Source organism: Carassius auratus, chromosome 34 (genome assembly GCF_003368295.1).
Source record: "Carassius auratus strain Wakin chromosome 34, ASM336829v1, whole genome shotgun sequence".
NCBI classification, from domain to species: domain Eukaryota; kingdom Metazoa; phylum Chordata; class Actinopteri; order Cypriniformes; family Cyprinidae; genus Carassius; species Carassius auratus.
This window is the reverse complement of record NC_039276.1, coordinates 17,356,546-17,375,043: the sequence shown is the minus strand read 5'-3', so window position 1 is coordinate 17,375,043 and position 18,498 is coordinate 17,356,546. Positions and strand designations below refer to the sequence as shown.

Here is an 18,498-nt window from a genome sequence, read left to right as displayed (position 1 = left end):
ATTGATTAAAGGACACAATTCAACAACCTGAGTCCACTGAAGAATCTGAAAACAATTTTATTTAAATATTTTCTAATAACTTCATTAATAATCATTATCATAATGAGATGTGTACCGTCTAAGCGAACAACACAAGGCTACTACATAAAATCCGTCAATATCTTTTTCCAGTGATTACATCTGCTAGCTTGCATCAGATCGGGATCTGGTTGTGCAGGAAGCCCGCCCATGTATGTGCAGTGCTGACGTCCACGGCTGTCTCACGTGACTCCTCTGGAATGTTAACAATGCAGTAAGTGTTCCAACTTTGTACTGCATTCTAATTCTGCCGTGAGTGGCGAGAAAATGGAGGACAATCCCAGGATATTATTCGGTGTGTGCTTTTTATGAGAGGACATCGAAGGACGATCCTTGGGCAACAAAACTCCAAACAGACAATCTACAACTTTACTGAAGTTTAAATCAGTTCCTTGGATTAAGGTACCACTTGAATCACATGGTGAGTCGCTCAAAGCTTTAGAAAGCTTTTAAAACGCTGGGCATTGCTTGTTTTGTAGATATGTTTATATTCGATTTACGTTGGCATGTCTTTTGAAAGTGTCGGAAGGAGGTTGTATTTGTCATTTAAAGCGAGATCCGAGTGAACCGCACGTTCTCCAGCGTTGGAATGCGGACTCGCTCGCGCGGATCTGCGCTCCTTCGCTCCAGTCCCTCACAGCGCTGGAGCCTCTAGGCCCCTGCTACTTTATTACGCCTTAAAGATACTTTGTGTCTATGAAAGCATTTTGAAGAGTTACTGTTTGTTCATCTGATGAGAATGACGTGAGATCGTGTACGTTAAAACTTTTTGTAAGATTCTTTATATCTCGATTTTACAGCAGTTAATGAAGACATATGATAAAACTAAATATTTAGCGAAACTCAACCTAACATATATTATGCGTTTACTAGTATTAACACCGGACTATATTAGAATTATCTTAAAATATGATGAAATGTCGTGTCAGCTGCGGTGGTGTTAAAAGACGCTTCCACGAGCTGCATGTTAATGTTGTTTTTCAGCTGTTTATTAGTCGCGCACAGTCACGTTTACCCAAAATCAGATGTTTTAGTGATGCCAAAATGATGTACTATAACGGGCCGATGATTGTTCTGACACCGAATAATTCACTCCAGCCACAAAATAATAATTATTATTTTATTCTCGTAAGATGCGTGATGACATGTGCTGGGATCTGTCTTCATACTTACATTTGTTGTTCTTGTGTGCTTTGTGTTGTCAAAATATTTAGTTTGTGTTCATAAAATTATGAAATTCAACAACAACAGTAGTGACGGCCAGAGAGTGGCCACATTCATTTCATGTCAGTATGATTCTGTGGAGTTCAATGTGCATTCAAGAATTCTTTCTTCTTGGTGACAATGGCAAACCTCAAGTATAGGAGAGCATACAGTAAAAGTATTTGTGTATCGATGGTTACTATTGTTAAGTGATCTGCTCTCTGAATTTTATATATATGTGAAACGTGAAAATGTGGATGCTCTACAGGAACCACATTTTCATAACGTGGTAAACTTCCCTGATTTATGTATCAAGATTAAAAAAAAAAAATCGATTCTTGTTCTCATAATTAATTTTATATAATTTTTTTCCTCAGAACATGGTAAATGAAATAGACAATCAGATTTTATCTGGGCCCCTGTGACCCCACCTCTAGCCTTGCCTTTGAGTAATAATTAAGCAAAAGTGTAAAATTGTAATGATCTTACAAGTATAATTCTCTATTTAGAAATCACGTTTAAAAAAATCTTGACTTGACAGTGGTGGCAATTATAAGGTACAGAAACTTTATTTAAAAGACAAAGTATGCTGTATAAGTTTTGGTACTGTTTGTGTTGTGTAGAAGTTTGATTTTGCATCTACAATAAGGGTTTGCCTTATGACCATAAGCTGCTGCGTTAAGACTATGCTACTATTCCTCTGACTGAATATTCTGCTTCAAGGGAGTACCAGCACAGTTATATGAAGTTGATGTGCATGTGTTTAGTGATAAACCTGTTGACAGAGGTGCTGATGTCCGATCTTACTCAGACTCTCAGGCATTTGACATAGAGTATTGATGCAGGGTCTTGACGTGCCTGGACCGCACCCTGACCCTTCTGTCTAACACTGTCTCCAGAGGCAAAGATGCATACCAGACGGGGATGGAACAAGTACACCAACGTAACCCCTAACATGTCTTGGGAGAACGGGGAGTGTGAGCCCTGAAAGGGGTGCTGGGATGTGAGTTGGCCAGCATCCAGCATGAGCCAGAGCCAAAGAGGCAGCAGCAACAAAGACGAGCAACAACAGGAATCCTAATCTTCCCTTGCATCTTTCCCACTGCAGCCTGTTATCTATTCAGGTCAGACTGAGTCTGGGTGTGTACAGTGCTGTGTCTTATTGTACAGTTCTGCTGCCGTTAGGATTTCTTGTGAGTGACTAACTGACTGAATCTTTCTGTCGTTTCCAAGTGTGAAGAATTTGTGTGTGAGAGTACAGGCCACATTCACTCATGAGGCCTAAGACGTTCCCTGCCGCCCCATATGTGGGCAACACGCGCCAGCGCCTGCAGGAGATCAAGGAGGGACTGAAACAACCTGCGAAGCTGGTGAGCCTGGCACTTCACGGAGGGAGCGCTCGCGGGGAAGGGGGCAGAGGTGACTCTAAGGGCAAAGACCAAGCTGGAAGGCAACAACAACTCCGGCAGCCTCAGAAGTTCACCAACTATCAAAATGCCCTGCGAGAGATCCGCAAGTCTCTCTTGCCTTTTGCCAATGAATCAGGCCCAGGATCCAGCTCAGGACATCCTGGTGAAGTCAACAGACAGATGCTGCAGGATCTCGTCAACGCTGGCTGTGATCAGGTAAGGAATGCCTCTGTTGGAGATACATGCATGCATATGGATTTCAGATGATAATGTAAATAGTAAAAATAATGACATATTATAACATAGGTTTAAATAATGTATTTATATAACCTTTGTGTGTGTATATTTATTTGTGGTTGGTGAGAAAAAAATTCTCTTGTGTTTACATAGGCTGCATTTATTTGATCAACAATACAATTAAAACAGTAATATTGTGAAAAATGATTACAGTTTGTAATCTGTACAGTTTATTTACAGTTTGTACATGATTTCTATATTTTAATAAACTTTACACATTTATCCCTGTGAGGGTAAAGCTGAATAATTTTCAGCAGTCAATACTACTACGATACCATGTTCTGCTTAATATCTGAATATCTTAACATTACCATATATTTTTTAGATTCTTTCATGAATAGATAGATACATTAAAATAACATTTATAATAATTAAATGTGTCCTTGTTGATAAAAACAACAACAATAACTTAATCATATATATATATATATATATATATATATATATATATATATATATATATATATATATATATGAGAGAGAGAGATAGATAAGTAATACATAATTATGTAAGTTGTGTGTAAATAGTGATCAGGGTTTAATAAAAAAAAAGGTATATACTACTAATTGAATAAACTTCCATTCAAAAATGTTTCTGCAAATATAGGTTTTTGAACACTGTACAGTAGACGTCCAGTGGAGTACATATCCAGGTCTTAAATCATTGCATAATATTGAATGTTTTCCCAATTTATATTTATTAATATATATATTAGGGGTGTAACGATACGCGTATTCGTATTGAACCGTTCGGTACGACGCTTTCGGTTCGGTACGCGGTACGCATTATGTATACCGAACGGTTCGTTGGAGTAATTAATTATATTTGAAAAAAAAAAAAAGAGAGAGAAAGAAATATAATGATATGCGTTCAACAAGGTAGCCCAATAACCCAAACAACGTAACAGGCAACGCCCCTGACACTCCCGAAGAAGAAAAAAACACCATCTTATATGTTTATGTTAGGCTACTCAGCAGGCGCTCGCTCACTCAGTACGCGCTGAAGGCTCGTTGCAAAATAGCCAATGCGTTTAACAGACCAGAAATGAGAAGATCCTCCAATAACCAACAGGTCTGGTGTTTGGGTGCACTTTGGATTCCCTTTAAGCTATAATGGTGATGGCAAGAGAGTGGTGGATAAAAAAACAACGGTATGTCGCATCTGCAACATGACAGGGTACACCAGCGGGATTACAAAAAAAAAAAAAAAAAAAAAAGCGGGAATATCTGGGATATATGCGTCAGTACTATCTGGGAAAAGACGAAAAAAAGGAGAAACATGCACGCAGCAAACTATCCCTGCAGCATTTAGACACTAGGCTATAGCTTACAGGGAATCCAACCCAAACACCAGACCTGTTGGTTATTTTAGGATCTTATATTTCTGGTCTGTTAAATGCATTAGACATTTTGCAACGAGCCTTCAGCGCGTGCTGAGTGAGCGAGCGCCTTAGGGGCCGTTCACATATCGTGCCTAAAAACGCGTGGAAAACGCTAAGCACGTCTTTCTCCTCCTTTCTTTCCAAAGCGCTCGGGCAGAAGCGCTAATGAGGCGTCTGTCTTTGCTAAGCAACAATGACGTGCTCTCTCCATGAGACGCGGAAATTTCAGCAAAGGATAAATGGATTTGTAGCTCTAAAAATCGCTTGCAGTAGCTCTGCTACTGAATTTATTTCAAAATTGCAATCCATATACAACTATGATCAGCTGTTCCTTCATCTTGGCTGAGCTCTCAACGTTGTTACGGGAAAGGATGAAGCTGATTGGTTGGTTCTTGTCACATGACCCGTGGTGCGCTTGCGGCATTCTGAAAAGTTGAGATGTTTTTACATTTTGCTGTATCTAAAACGTATCGAACCGAACCGAACCGTGACATCAGTGTATCGTATCGAACCGAACCGTGAATTTTGTGAACCGTTACACCCCTTATATATATATATATATATATATATATATATATATATATATATATATATATAATTTTTTTTTTTTTTTTTTTGATGAAGAGCTCAGTGTGACATCTATTTCTCACCTTTAACACTCAAAATACAAACATTTATACAGAATTGTTTCAATTCTGTTTTTGTTCATATCTGTGTTAATGTATAACTACTATGCTTGAACAAACTACTACTGTAGTGTTTTGTAACTGATTGATTCGATGTATCTGTGTTGCTGTTCAATGGGGTTTGTTGTGCAATCACTATTTAGTTAAACATATCACATGTGTTCTGCTCCTTGTATTGAAGTCTAGTGGCTAAATATAAAAGGGATAGTTCACCCAAAAGTTCTGTTATTATGTTCTCACCCTCATACTGTTACACACCTTTTTGACTTTACTTCTTTTATGGAACACAGAATAAGTTATTTTGAAGAATGTTGGCAACTGAACCGTTTCGGTGACATTGAATTGACTTTCTTTTTTTGACACATCAAAACACATTAATAACAGTGTTGGTATTATTGTTATTATTCTAAAACTAAACCCTGAAAAAAAAATCATTTTGGGTAACTGAAATTAAACTGAAATAATACTATATAATTAGAACATATTAAAAATAGATAAAATTTGAAATGTCTTAAATAAATAATATAAATATTTTAAATAGTAAATAAATAATATTAAAGTAACACTGCCATTGAAGAAAGAAGGTCATACAGGTTTGAAACGACATGAGGGGTAAATGAGGACAGTATCTTCTTCTCTTTTTTTTTGTTTTTGTTTGATGAAAGCCTGTTCATTCATTTGTGTCAAACATGCAGGAGACCACAGGTCCTACAGTTTAAAACAGAATATGAGTGTGCTTTGTTTTCGGCTCTCCTTGTCTCCCCTTGTCAGATCATTAATGAATGTGTGTTGGGGCTTTGCTACTAATGTTCAGATACAGCTCTGAGAGCAGCTCTGTGATTGCATTAGGCATGTGAGGAATGCTGTGCTCAAGCCCATGCACAACACCACCGAAAAATCCACCACGGCCCTGTGGAATTACGAGGCCTAGCTGAAGGGAGCCGAGCTGCCTTTATGACATGGCTAAACAGAGACTGGAATGGGGCTTTTTTAGGTCTCTGGAAGCTGAAACATGTTATCAGAAAAAGTATAGTCCGATAAACAGACTTGAATTGGATAACGCTGTTTGGATACATATTTGACTGTTTTTATCTTTTGCTGTCGGTCCTGATGCTGGCTGATTATTATTTGTATGAATTATCATTTTATGTACTATGATGAGTTTATGCATAGTGGTCAATCTCCCAAAACAAAAATTTGTTATATTAACAATTCATTAATATTATCATTAGAAGAGTATTTTTGGGTTACAAGTTACAACCCTCTATTTGAAGACAGGTACTTAAAACATTTTTTTTTTTGCCCTCAGGGGGAAAAAATGTAAAGAAGGCATTTGGTTTATCACAAGACTAAGAGCATAACATTTCTCTGGCAAATGGGAATTTCACAATCGTAGGTTGATTTGTCTTTGCCCTGCATTCATGGGACAGCATGCACAGCATTGATAAACACAGAGAAAGTGCTCACTTCATCTGTAGATGGGTGTTACAGTTTCCCCTGCAGAAATACAGTAAGCAGGAATGACACAGACAGTGTCCCTCTTCTGGTCTTTATGTGTGGGTGAAAGGTTTTTTAGTTGTTACAAAAACATGAAATTTGTGTTTTGTGGCTCAGTCTGTCTGACTTCATGCCTCTCCCATTTTCAGATTTAGCATGGCCAAAAGTTCAGAGTTTGAATCTTGTTCCTCTGTCGTACACCACATGCACCTAGACCTCCCATAAGATCTGGGCATACATTTCTGCATGGTTTTTATTATTAGTAATGTAGTCATTATTGTAGAATGACTCAGTTGTGGTGTCTGACTTGGAATTTTTAGTTCTCCTTCGTCTTCTGACTGTTGCCTGTGTTCCTCCCTGATCCTCTGTACATTCCAGGAAGGTAAATGACCGCCTCTGGTCCTTTACTAAGATGCATTAGTTTGGTCGCTATAGTTGGATTTGGCCACACAAATTACACAGCAATGTGTAACTGCAGTATAACTGCTTTTGCATATTGAGTGGTAGTGTATTTTATCAGTTCATGTATAGCCATGTAGCATTTGAACATATAGGATTTGAACCCATGACCTTGGCTTTGGTAGTGCAATGCTTGGCTGTTTTAAATGCTGTTTGAGCTATTATACTACATTATTGATGATGTTCCATATCTCCATCCAGTGATGGTGATGTCCTGTATCTCAAGAGTCCTCCATATGGCTTTCATTGCCATGTTCAATGGTGGAATGTGTTTGAGAATTTAGGTCAAAGTGGATCCTCTTAAAGGTCCCCTTCTTCGTGATCCCATGTTTTAAACTTTAGTTAATGCGTAATGTTGTTGTTAGAGTATAAATAATATCTGTAAAGTTTCAAAGCTCAAAGTTCAATGCCAAGCGAGATATTTTATTGAACAGAATTCGCCTAGAAAAAACGACCCGTTTGGACTACAGCCCTCTAGTTCCTGCAGTAATGACGTCACTAAAACAGTTTTTTGACTAACCTCCGCCCACATAAATTCACAAAAAGGGGGGCGTGGTCTTGTTTGGGCTCTGACGGAGAAGAAGGAACAGCTGCGTTTATGTTTGCCATGTCGTTGAAACGCTGTTATTTTCATCTCGGAGTCCAATCATCTTGGTTTGGGCTTCCCAGGGACGCTGTACTTGGAGATTAATGGTTACAATTTATGTTGAACCCGGTTCCCGAAAATTATAATCCACATGTTAAACTATGTGCAGCACATTTTGCTGAGGACAGCTTGCTGAGGACAACTTCCTCCATCTCAATCAGTTTAATGCCGGATTCGCACAAAGATTATTCTTGAAAGATGGAGCAGTTCCCTCTTTGTCTGGAGAAGGAGTTCTTTATGGACCACAACCAGTAAGTGTTTTTGATTATTTAAGTTGGTGTGTTTAACAGTTTCTGTAACTTACTACACAAAGGGCAATGCTGTTTAGCTTTGTTAACTAGATGTTAGGGCTGTGGAAAAAAACGAACGTGATTTTCATGCTCATCTCGTCAGTAAGAAAAACGCTCCTGTGATTATAAGTACATCTCCAGCACATGCTCCTGCCCACTTGCTTCTCAAAACTAGTCCAATTGCATTACCAGGAGGTCAGCCTGCTCTAAGCTGGTGTCGAATCACAACACAGGAACCGCTGGGCCAATCAGAACTCATTACGTATTTCTGAAGGAGGGACTTTATAGAGTTTTGTGACCGTGAAAACAGCGGTATACAGATAGGTGAATTGTGTGAAAAATACTGTGTTTTTTTTACACGCGAAACATGAACACGTTATATTGCACACTGTAAACACAATCAAAGCTTCAAAAAAGCGAAAAACGGGACCTTTAAAAATGAATAGGGATATAGCTATGTCACTTATATACATTATTCAAGAAGAATATATCTAGTTTTAAAGTATAAGTTTTGGGTTAAGGAAGAAGAAAGAAATGTTTGTGTTTTCGTGTGGGTGCTTACCGATGCCACAGCCAGAAATTGAATGTCTAGTGTAGCATTGAGGCTTGTGGTCATAAGGCTGTAAATACAAACGAGATATTTTGGGACCAACCAAATGACCGCTTAAGGCACATTGGAACAGAATGATCTCAAAAATAAAGAGAGGAGGAGGGACAATTTAAAACAAGATTGAAGCACAGATTTCCACATAGCTGGAATTCTTGCTTCCTGGCTCGTGGAATGTCCTGAACATCTGTCGCCATGACAGTTGAGGTCAGGGCTGAAACTCTGACCAGGGGCCAAACCAGACCCAGCCCTTCCCGAAACCAAACACAAGTCCATGTTGGATTGTTGTGTGTGTTTTAAAGAGAGAGTGGCGCCTTTTAAATCACCAAGGGGGATGAGAAGGCACACACCCTTGGAGGAGACAGTGATGAAATGCAACAAAAAGCCATGGCACTCCTGAGAGCAGCGATCACAGACCAACAGCTTGTATTTGAAGTATTTCCTGTGTATTTTGTACAGTACCGACTTGTGTAAATAAGCATTTAGACAATTTAGATGGCAAAACACAGATTAATCGAAACTACTCAGGGAACGTGTAGAATGTGGCACTGTGTGTATCCACAGTTTATATAGCTGCTTGTTTACGCCCATTGATTTTTTTTTTTTTTTTCTGTCAGCGACATCTAACCAAAACTCTGAAAGAGTCAATCAATCTAACTTTATCTTAGTTTCATAATATTTATCTACTTGCTGTTCTTTGAATGCATAGAAAACATAAACTGAAGTATGTGCTGTATTAGGCACTTATTCTCCTCGTTTCTTTTCTTTTTCCGTTTTCCATGGCATGCTTGGTGCAGTATAATGTTTGACCACCAGAGGCAGTGAAACACAGCTTGCTGTAGATTTGGTTTGGGCAGAATGTCTTGTGAATGAGGTCATTTGCCATTCAAGGGGATTTCTTCATATAGGTGTGGGTCTCCTCACAGAAGACTGTGCATGTCGGAGTTGTTTGATTTTGGATTGCAGTTGTCACAAAATATGACTAGGGGAAACTAAAGGTCTCTATAGATAAACAGAGTTGTTGTTGCATGGTGGGTAATCATGTGCAAAGATTTAAGTTAAGAATTTTAAAAGTCTCTAAATAAAAATTTGAATTGTTGTAACTTGTAACATGTTTAATATAATTATAAAAATTTAAGACAAATATAAAGAAGTTTAAAAATGTAAATCAATGTGACATAAGTATTACCTTCAAATTTATTAATCATTTCAAGGGTCTCGCAGTGCGACGTGTGGTCGAATGTGCAACGGTCTGGTCATAGTGCACTTGTGAGCTGGCACAGGAAGGAGCTTGTGCTAACTTGCAGAGGAAACATCTGCAGGGAATGTTATTTTAACAATTATATGCTGTGTGTGTATGTTATGGGTTGATTTATATTTACATGCATGTTCATGTGTAAATATGTATCTAAATAACTAAGGTTCACGAAGGTAATTTTCCATAACCAATACCAAAACCATACAATACCAACAATTTTGATGAAAACATTTGTGAAGATATGTACATTCATTTTGCTCAAGAAAGTAAACAAAATTAAACTAGAGCATTGCTTATTACATGAAGCCTTGACTTTGCCTGAAAGTAAATTTTTTATTTATTTATTTCAACTCTATTACAGTCTCTCCAGTCATTAATTTCTCTGTAAGAACTAGATTTTATTGTGCTTGCTGCTTGTCCTGAAAAGTGGGGATATTTGTGGGAATTTAGTGGCCGTCGTGGCCTCAGTAGCTTTTCTTTGCTTCACATAGTGATTTAATTTAAATTAATCTCTGTTGTTATAACAAAGTGCCATGCCTACCGGTAATTTATTTCCTGTCTTTAAAAGTTCTAAGTGGTATTAAATCTCAGCATCTATTTAAAACCCTTACATGAGTTAAGAAGTTGTGCCTCATTTTTCCATAGTGATAGGAAATGCGTTGTGAAAACCAAAAAATGCATGCATTGCTTGTGTTCTGATGACTCATTGCTTGATTTTCTGAAACAGGAAATGGCAGTCCGTGCCCTAAAACAGACTGGCAGCCGTAACATTGAGGCAGCATTGGAATACATTAGCAAAATGGGCTACCTAGACCCTCACAACGAACAGATTGTACGTGTCATCAAACAGACTTCCCCAGGTATGTTCACAGTTAAGAATCGTATTACTATATTCATTTTATGAATGATGGACTGCCTTTAAAATAAAAATGACCTTTTTACAACTCCTTACAGGAAAAACTGGCATGCCAAATTTAATGGACCACAGGGCGGCAATGGAGGGCACTGGGGATGGTGCAATGCCACCTTATCACCAAATGGGAGCACCACTGTATGAAGGAGCTGGTTATGGGGCTGAGGGTGAGATTCCTCGTGCATACATGGGTGGACCACCTGTCATGAACTACATGCCACCACCTGCCAACAATTCACAGGGTCCTACCATGGGAAACCCAATGAGTCGTCCCGCAAGTATGGGTGCCTACTCCACAAGCATGGCTCCCCAAAATAACCCTGGAAACCCTTTGTACACCCTTGGTCCAGCCACGCAAAAAGGATACGCTGGTGGGATAGACCAGCCCATGATGGGCTACAGTGTGCCTGGACCACCCATGCAAATCCAGCCTCAGCCCTCGGGAGGTCCTGGCACTCATTATGACTACATGCCTCATATGATAGAAGCCTCCAGTTATGGGGTAAAACGAAGTGCTTCTTTCCAGAGTAAGATGACCCCATTATCATCCGAAAACTATGTTAATATGTCAGGCAAAGGAGCAATGGGCCAAAACACTGGTGGCTATCCTCCTAACTTATATCTTCCACCACATTCGCACCCACACCAAGCCAGTCCCACCGCACACCAGGGTTACATGATGCAGCGCTCCCCTGGTACTATAGGCGGTGAGTTTTCTGATGTTCCTCAAGGCCTCCTTACTCCTTCCAGGGCCAGTCTGAACCTCGACCTCTATGAGCATCACTGGCCAGGAGCCCAAGGTCCTGAGGGGACTCCTCCAGCTAGGCAGCCACAGGGTCCCTTTCGAGGGGAGGTACGTGTCCCCAGTAGGACCAATTCTTTTAACAACCACCAGAAGGTGACTAACACAATAACTGCAGTGACCTCTCCACCAATCCAGCCACCTGTAAAGAGTATACGGGTCATGAGGCCTGAGCCGAAGACAGCAGTGGGACCATGCCATCCAGGCTGGCTGAGTGCCCAAGCCCAGGAAGCACCAGAATCTCACGGATATATGCCAGATGAGAATTTTACCCTGGAGCCCAATCAGGAACACCGTTGTCCGCCTCCACCCTACCCCAAAACACTGCTCCTGGCTGGATCTGGAACTGAGCCTGCATCCCTGGAGAATGGAGCCATGGGTGGACTTCAAGATGTCAATGCTACAAGTAGAACTGTCCAGAGTGCCTCAGTAGGAAAGCAAGAGGAACCTGTCTCCAAAGACAAAGTGAAAACAGGCAAAGGAGAGAAGGCAGTGAAGGATAAGAAGCAGATTCAGACCTCACCTGTGCCTGTGCGTAAGAATGCCCGTGATGAAGAGAAACGGGAGTCGCGCATTAAGAGTTATTCTCCCTTCGCCTTTAAGTTCTACATGGAGCAGCATGTGGAGAATGTGATGAAGACCTATCAGCAGAAACTCAATCGCAGGATGCAGCTGGAGCAAGAGATGTCTAAGGTAACCAGTGCTAGAACTCCATTAACCAAAAAATACACTGTTTGATGATTTGTATTTCAGACAATTGTTGTGTAAATTATTGTTTTTATTGAGGCTTCGATATCGAGTCTAAACATTATTGCATTGTTATTAAATCAAGTCACCCTCTTCTGTATCTTCCACTCCTTCAGGCGGGCCTTTCAGAGGCAGAGCAGGAACAGATGAGAAAGATGCTTTACCAGAAGGAATCCAATTACAACAGACTAAGACGTGCCAAGATGGACAAATCAATGTTTGTCAAAATCAAGACACTCGGCATTGGGGCCTTTGGTGAGGTGTGTCTTACACGCAAAGTGGACACAGGGGCTCTGTATGCCATGAAGACTCTACGAAAGAAAGATGTTCTGAACCGAAACCAAGTAGCCCATGTGAAAGCAGAGCGAGACATCTTGGCAGAGGCTGACAATGAGTGGGTAGTCAGGTTGTACTACTCATTTCAGGACAGAGACAGCCTGTACTTTGTCATGGATTACATTCCTGGAGGAGATATGATGAGCTTGCTGATCCGTATGGGGGTTTTTCCAGAGCCCTTAGCCAGGTTCTATGTGGCAGAACTAACGCTGGCCATAGAAAGTGTTCATAAGATGGGCTTCATCCACAGAGATATTAAGCCGGACAACATCCTCATTGACCTGGATGGACACATCAAACTGACTGATTTTGGTCTGTGTACTGGCTTCCGTTGGACTCACAACTCAAAGTATTACCAAAAAGGTAAGCTACATGAAAAATAAGGTGTTACTCATAGCTTCAAACTGTTTGAAAGTGGCCTAAATACTGTTGCAGTGTTTATCAAACAAATTGATTGTCTTTACTTTTACACTCTGCCCTGCTTGCAAAGGGAACCATATCCGGCAAGATAGTATGGAGCCGAGTGACTTTTGGGATGATGTGTCTAACTGCCGTTGTGGTGATCGGCTGATGACTTTGGAACAGCGGGCAACTCGACAACACCAGCGTTGCCTGGCACACTCTCTGGTGGGCACTCCTAACTACATCGCCCCTGAGGTGCTTCTGCGCAAAGGTAAGACCTTGCACAAACCCAGCCTGGAAGTACAATGTTTTCACTAGGAAGTGCAAGTGTTCATAGATCTCTTCTCTTGTTAAGTGTAATACTTTTTGATGTGCAGGATACACACAGCTGTGTGACTGGTGGAGTGTTGGAGTGATCCTGTTTGAGATGCTGGTTGGCCAGCCACCCTTCCTTGCTCCAACCCCAACGGAGACACAGCTTAAGGTAAGAGCTTTGTATACATTTTCTTAGTTTTTTTCTCATAGGGTTCATGTAAACTGATGTGTCCAATCCTGCTCCTGCAAGGCCAATGTCCTGCAAGGTTTAGTTCTAACCTGCCCTAACACTGCTGGCTGAAAGTTTCTAGTAATCCAGAAGACCTTGATTAGCTGATTTATGTGTTTAATTAAGGAGCTGAACTCTGCAGGATTGTGGCCCTCTAGGAGAAGGATTGGACACCCTTGATGTAAACAAACAAGACATGTCATCTTTGGTTGAGTTATAACCGTTTGGGTTTTGTAGAATTGTGACAATAGGGAAGAGGCACTGCTACAACAATGATGTCACCTCCACAGGTTCCTTTGCTTATATGGCTGAAGTAGACCGGTTTTCTTTGGTGAAGTTATACATGTTTGGGATATATGGAATTGGGAAAATAGGAATAATGTTGTGGTCATTACCTCCACAGGTGATAAATTGGGAGAATACTCTGCAGGTGCCTCAACAAGTAAAACTGAGTCCAGAGGCAGTTGATATCATTGGTCAACTCTGCTGCTCAGCTGAAGAGCGTATAGGAGGCAACGGGGCTGGAGAGATAAAGGCTCATCCATTCTTTGCAGAGATGGATTTCTCCAGCAATCTTCGCACACAGCCTGCTCCATACAGACCGAAAATTGCTCACCCCATGGATACATCCAACTTTGACCCTGTGGAAGAGGAGGGGGGTCCAGGGGCCTGGAGTGACAGTGGAGACAGCACCCGCACTTGGGACATCCTCTGTTCTCCTCATGGCAAACACCCTGAGCATGCCTTCTACGAGTTCACCTTCCGGAGGTTTTTTGATGATAACGGCTGCCCATTCCGTTATCCCAAGCCCCCCGAGGCAACGCACGACCTACCCAGCAGTAGTGGGGCTAATACCCTGAAGCCTGAGCTGGAGGAGGAAGAGATTCATGAGGAGGAAGTGCAAGGGGAAGGGTGTGAGCCGGTTTATGTGTGAGAATGTGGTGTTCATGCTGCTCTACCTTTACCCATAGAGGACCTTGTCAGTTAACACGCTGCATCTCCTAAACGTCCTTTTAACCCTACCTTTTCTTCAGGGTGTTTTTGTACAGGTTAAATGCATGGAAGAACATCAGAAATGGAGTGCAGAAAGTTCCATGGGAAATATTTATTCCTCCAAAAGCATTATGCTGCATCTTTTGCCTGTTAAAAAGTTGACTGAAGCTTTGTCCTGGGACCAAGGAAATACACAAGAAATGCAGCTTAGTTCATGGGGACGTTGGTGTGACTGATAAACTTGGCTACTCTGCTAGGAGAGCACAAAAACAGATGTGTGCAGCTGTTGCACTGTGGTTTGTCAGTCAAACCACTCTACTCTTATGGTTAGTGTGGTCTGTTTCAACTGTGCCCCATTCCTTTATGCGGGAAAAGATCCCAGTCTTACATCATGTTTTTGAACATTTCCTTCACCTCTCTCAGCCTGGTGATGCTAACATAGTCATTCCAAAGACCGGGGGCCATGGTGAGGGATCAGAAGAGAGCTGGGCTTGGGATGGTGGCTCTATGGTCAGAGTGTGATTAGGAGATGTGCGAAAGGCAGAGAGAAACATCACTATTCTCCTCCCTAGTGCAACCCAACAAAAATATAAATGCATATACATGCAACATGCTGTCAGTCACAACTGGAGGTTTGCATTTTTTAAACATACTTTCTGAAGTATGGATTTGCAGATTTCCTATCATACAATCCCAGTAATTTTCACTTTATTAGTCTAAAGTGAAAGGGGTGTCAAACTCAATTCTTCGAGGTCCGGAGTCCTGTAGAGTTTTGTTTCAACCCTACACCAGCACACATACCAAGCAGATTTCAAATAAGCCTAAAGGACTTGATTAGTTGGATCAGGTGTGTAAAATTAGAGTTGAATCTAAACTCTGCAGGGCTCTGGCCCGCCAGGAAATGAGTTTTGCAGTCTGGTCTAAAACAAAAAATGTTTTAGAAGATTTTGTGGTGCCACCAAGTGGTTCAACGTGACACTGTAAACAGTCATGTGGATTCTTTTAAAGATTTTAACTTCTACATTATGAACTGACAGTATTAGTTCACTTCTTCATGCAAAGTCTGTCTAAAAGATCATGCGGTATTTTGCAGTTAATACACTTAATATCACAGCCTTTTTGTAAATATTATACAGTGTCTTTCATATTGTTTCACGCCTTATGTCAAATGGTGCTCTCAGACATGACACAATATTGAGACAAAATGTTTTATGTACAGCCAGCACTTCAAGGACTTGGGATCTTAAAACTCCCATTATTGTTAAAGGTTTTATATAAACATCTTTAAAATCTTCAAACAACCCATTACTTGAGAGGTAAATTCTGAGGTCATAATGTGTGGTATTAATGAATGTCACAAAAAATATGGACAATTAAAAAGGCCTAAATCTGCGTTTCTTTGCTTGCCAGTAATATGCTTGGTAACATTCATTAATCCAAATTAAATACCACACAAAACATTGAGATATTGACATTTTCATTTTGCGCAAGTGTGTTCGTTTAGTCGCTTTATTCATCTGATAACCTGTTCTCAATAGTTGCGTAACATTCATCTGCTGCTTTAAGTGTATCTGTGCATCACATATCGTTTATAGAGGTGAGCTGCAGACATGCAACAGGCCACCCAGAACAAATCTACAACATTTTGGTTTTCAACTGAACAAAATTACAAGAGCTGGGTCTCCAGCTATTTCCTTTTCTTGTTATGCAGAAGAACTGATGTAATTTCCATCGTATAACTCTGTCTGCTTTATCCTCTTCCTGTTTCCCAGAATATCTTAATTGCATTTAGTTTCATAAGAAGATCTTAAAAGTCAGACGGGTGGTTTTTGTTGTGTGTGTGTGTGTGTGCGTGTGTTCATTTTCATCCAGATCCACTGGAAATTATCTTGTCTGTCACCATCAGTGAACTTTGAAACAGATGTATTAGAACAAGTGCAAAAATGTTTTGTCATCAAGGCTGCTGCACCTTTTTAAAGTGATCACACAGCACAGTATTATAACAAGACAGTCTATGACTGAAATGTAAATAATACTCTGAGACAGAAACCTTTAAGAAATGGTAAAAAAAAAAGTGTTAAAAGGAAAGACAAATGTATCTGATGGTATGGCTATGTGCAATACAGAAAATACATTATATAGTTTTCTAAATACATCAAATAGCCTTTAAAACTTTAAAACTGAATTATGCTATCTAAAAGTTTATATTGATTTATATATTTTCAGTGTAGTTTCATGACCCAATGCTGCTTATTGTTATTAATATCACACTATAAAGTATCATTATCATCATACTTTCATTTATAGTTTCTCTCTCTCTTTTTGTATAAAGTGTGGTTTTGATTGTCAGTGTGGTTGAGCTGGTGTAAGACGAACTGTGTGCCTTCTAATGAATGTGTGGGTGTGTGTACCATGTGCTGATCAGTATTTCAGGAAAAGATGGAAAAGGCCTTCACTTTGCTCTCAGGCCGGTCCTGAGTGTAAGAGAGAGGGTGTTTTAGTTGGAATAGCTTGAGAAAGACAAAAAAGAACCAAGAATGAATGATTGTCATTGAGACTCTGAAGGAGATGTATATGGATGTCATAGCAGGATGAATATGGAACCGCTTTGTATGCATTTGATCAGTGATAAGGATGGTTTTGAATTTCTGCAATAAGTCCATTTAATATTGTCTTTCTGAGATCCAGTCATTTGTAGTGATATGTCATCACTGCACAGAAGGTTCTCTTTATGAATTATTATCTCAAGCTGACTGACAATCATGTGATTACGTGCTTGCAGTCAATATTGTCAAACAACCTGTACAACCGCTGACTGGAAGAGCTTTAAAAAAAACAGTCGATGATATTTGTTTTATATATTGTATCAGCACAATCACTCCTAAAAGTAAAGTGTACCATTAACAAATAATGCAAATGCATACACCAACTCCAATTCAATTGGTATCATGCCTTCCAATCAGTCAACTTGATTGTGCTCAATGGAGTGCGAAAGCAAGTCTGGCAGATGTTTGCTACCCCATATTCGTGAAGAATGGACCACTCAGTGAAAAAGCATGTGCTTTCTAAGAATCTCTCACAGAGTCAGGTTTAGGTTTTGAATGTAATGTGTGTGTTTTGTTTAGGATGGATTCTGTGATTTACTTTTGAAAATGTTGACTGACAATCTTTGACTGTATTTAGAACTGTGTGATGATGGGACTTTTTCTGTAACGTATGTTTTTGTATTTTAATGGATGAATGGGTTGGGACTTTTTGACATTTGTAATCTTTTAACTGTATTAAATAATACTGTTACTATTGAACATATATTTATACAGATATACATATTTTTTGTATCCTTTTATTCTTACTTTCCTCTTTTCTGAGCTAACTTTTGAACCCCCTTGTCTACAGTATTACAGACAGTATGCATTTGGATTTATATCTAATTTTTTACACGTATGTATGAATTGAGAATGTTTAAAAAATGCTTTTGCTGTCCTCATGTGAAATTGTATATGTCTAAATTAAATTAAACAAATCATCCTCTTGTTTTGAGTATTGTTGAATGAGTGATGGTGTGTGTGTGTGTACGTGTAGAGGTGTCTGGGCCACATATATATTTTTATCTGATGTAACGCTTCAGAGCATTAATGTCTGTATTTGTCATTGATTCTTACCAATAAATTTGTCACCAGAATATACTTTTAGAAAGTAAAAATACAGTCTTGAATATATTCAGAATGAACATTTTTACATGGCTGATGTAATGTCACAAAGTTACTTTAACCTAGTTTGCCCATCCCAAAGACGAGGTCTATGTCTAAATACAGATACTTAGTGGAATAGTCTATTATTAATATATTATTAAGCTATATATTTATAGCCTACAGAGACCTCTAGAATTAACAATATTAATAAAATAGCATAAAAACTATTTTTAGGAAGACAACAGTTTTAGATCATT

At 39.6% G+C, this 18,498-nt stretch overlaps 1 protein-coding gene across 2 annotated transcripts; it reads left to right on the top strand.

Annotated features, from left to right (window-relative positions):
* Positions 1 to 274: 274 nt before the first annotated feature.
* LOC113053397 (serine/threonine-protein kinase LATS2-like) lies at positions 275 to 18,083 on the top strand. 2 transcript variants are annotated; one of them, XM_026218381.1, is made up of 9 exons: positions 275 to 499; positions 2,181 to 2,405; positions 2,515 to 2,906; positions 10,540 to 10,672; positions 10,767 to 12,220; positions 12,391 to 12,973; positions 13,101 to 13,283; positions 13,390 to 13,496; positions 13,960 to 18,083. In XM_026218381.1, the coding sequence occupies exons 3-9, from the start codon at positions 2,556 to 2,558 to the stop codon at positions 14,488 to 14,490; spliced, it is 3,342 nt and encodes a 1,113-aa protein (XP_026074166.1). In that variant the 5' UTR covers positions 275 to 499; positions 2,181 to 2,405; positions 2,515 to 2,555; the 3' UTR covers positions 14,491 to 18,083. The 2 variants fall into 2 exon arrangements, with proteins under 2 accessions (XP_026074166.1, XP_026074168.1); XM_026218383.1 differs by having other exon boundaries at positions 2,181 to 2,421.
* Positions 18,084 to 18,498: the final 415 nt, after the last annotated feature.